The 1514-nt window shown below is 43.0% G+C and overlaps 1 protein-coding gene across 1 annotated transcript in view; it reads right to left on the bottom strand.

Moving 5' to 3' along the window:
* Positions 1 to 291: 291 nt before the first annotated feature.
* The window catches only part of SNX27 (sorting nexin 27), a 94719-nt gene continuing 93496 nt past the window's right edge, over positions 292 to 1514 (bottom strand). Inside the window, exon 12 of the mRNA XM_004389535.2 lies at positions 292 to 420. Within this exon, the coding sequence (XP_004389592.1) occupies positions 373 to 420 (48 nt within the window). The 3' untranslated portion in view covers positions 292 to 372. The remainder of the gene's footprint in view (positions 421 to 1514) is intronic.

Below are 1514 nucleotides of genomic sequence, written 5' to 3' on the forward strand. Positions count from 1 at the left end.
ACATATATATGTCTGAACAGTGCAAATGGATGGAATAGTTCATAGTTCCAGTTTTAAAACAGAGTACAAGGAGAGTCTGTCGGTATGAGGCCCAGGTGAAAGGACAGAGGTACCTTTGGCGAGTTGGCTGGGCTTCTTTCTCTTCCCGTCTTAATGCAGTTGACGCCTGGTGCTGACCCGTCTGTTGTTCTCTACCAGCTCAATTCCAGAGACATGAAATTCAGAGGGGGTTATTAATATTTAGTTTAGGGCTTTTGAATATAATGACTTTTTCCTTTTTCTCTTCTTCTGTGTTAATGGTTACTCTGTCTGACATGGGAGGCGAAAGGGGTAAGCAGATGAAGGTGAAGAGGAGGGAAAGGGGAGGAAAGGCTAGGTGGCCACATCCCTCTGCTGTGACCTCGCCATCTGGAAAATGTTCTGAAAGGAAAAAAAGAGAAGAGTTATTGGGAAGCCTTAGGCGTCCACATATCCTCTGACCTACAGGCAGTCCCACAAACAAATTGAAAACGTATCACTGGGATGACTAAATCTGATCGGCCCCTTCCCTTGATATAACTAGGGCTTTGAACCAGTTCTTCTAGGTTCAATCTTGGCTGAAGAAGTGAAACCAGAGCAGATCTGAATTTTTAAAATTTGGGTGAATTGGAACGATAACTGGAACGGGAAAAATTAGGGGTCAAAGCCCTGCTAGGGACCTCATCTCCCTCTTAGAAAACAAAAGCACTGTCTGCATTGCAAAAAAACCCGAATCTCTTGCCCATCAGATTTTAAGCAGAGCTGGCAACAGTGCTGCCCTACTCAAAGATGGTGGTGCCCCGCTTAAAGATGGCGGCTGACTGAGCAGCTTTGAATGTGTGCTGCTCTCCGCAGTCCTGTCAATAATCCAATCTCACTGCTCAGGCTCCTGAAAGGCTTCATTTTGCCTCTTCTGAGTCTCCCATTCCAGGGTTTTGACCCATAGTAGTTCACACACACTGTGGAAATTTGGGTCTGTCCTGGGCCCCCTTCAATGGCCATGACTGAACCAGTTTGAACCAGTTCAAAGCCCTGGATATATAACTTCCCAAGTAGAATCACAGCCTTTAGAGCTGGAAGGCACCTTGGATATTGTTCTACAGATAAGAAAACTGAGATCTGATTTGGGAGGCTGCTTTCTCCAAAATCACACAGAAAGAAAAAACCCAGGATAGAACTCAGATCTGATTCCCAGAGTCCAATGTTCCTTTTACGATACCTAGAATGTAAATTCTCATGCCTGATTTTACCTTCTGAACCTCTGAAACATTTGAGAATAAGTAGTTAATTATTCATAATCTCCCAAATCCCACTCCAGCGCTGGCACATACAGACAGTGGTAAAGCAGTAGCTAAAACCTCCTAACACATACACATTCTTTTTCTTTAATCATCCTTGTATTTTAGTTATTAAACACCCATCTAAACATGTTGCTGTATTCTGAAAGGATTACATACATTTAATTAGCTATGAGAATAGTAGTATTTCAGCATTTT

This window comes from Trichechus manatus, unplaced genomic scaffold (genome assembly GCF_000243295.1).
Source record: "Trichechus manatus latirostris isolate Lorelei unplaced genomic scaffold, TriManLat1.0 scaffold00250, whole genome shotgun sequence".
Taxonomy (NCBI): domain Eukaryota; kingdom Metazoa; phylum Chordata; class Mammalia; order Sirenia; family Trichechidae; genus Trichechus; species Trichechus manatus.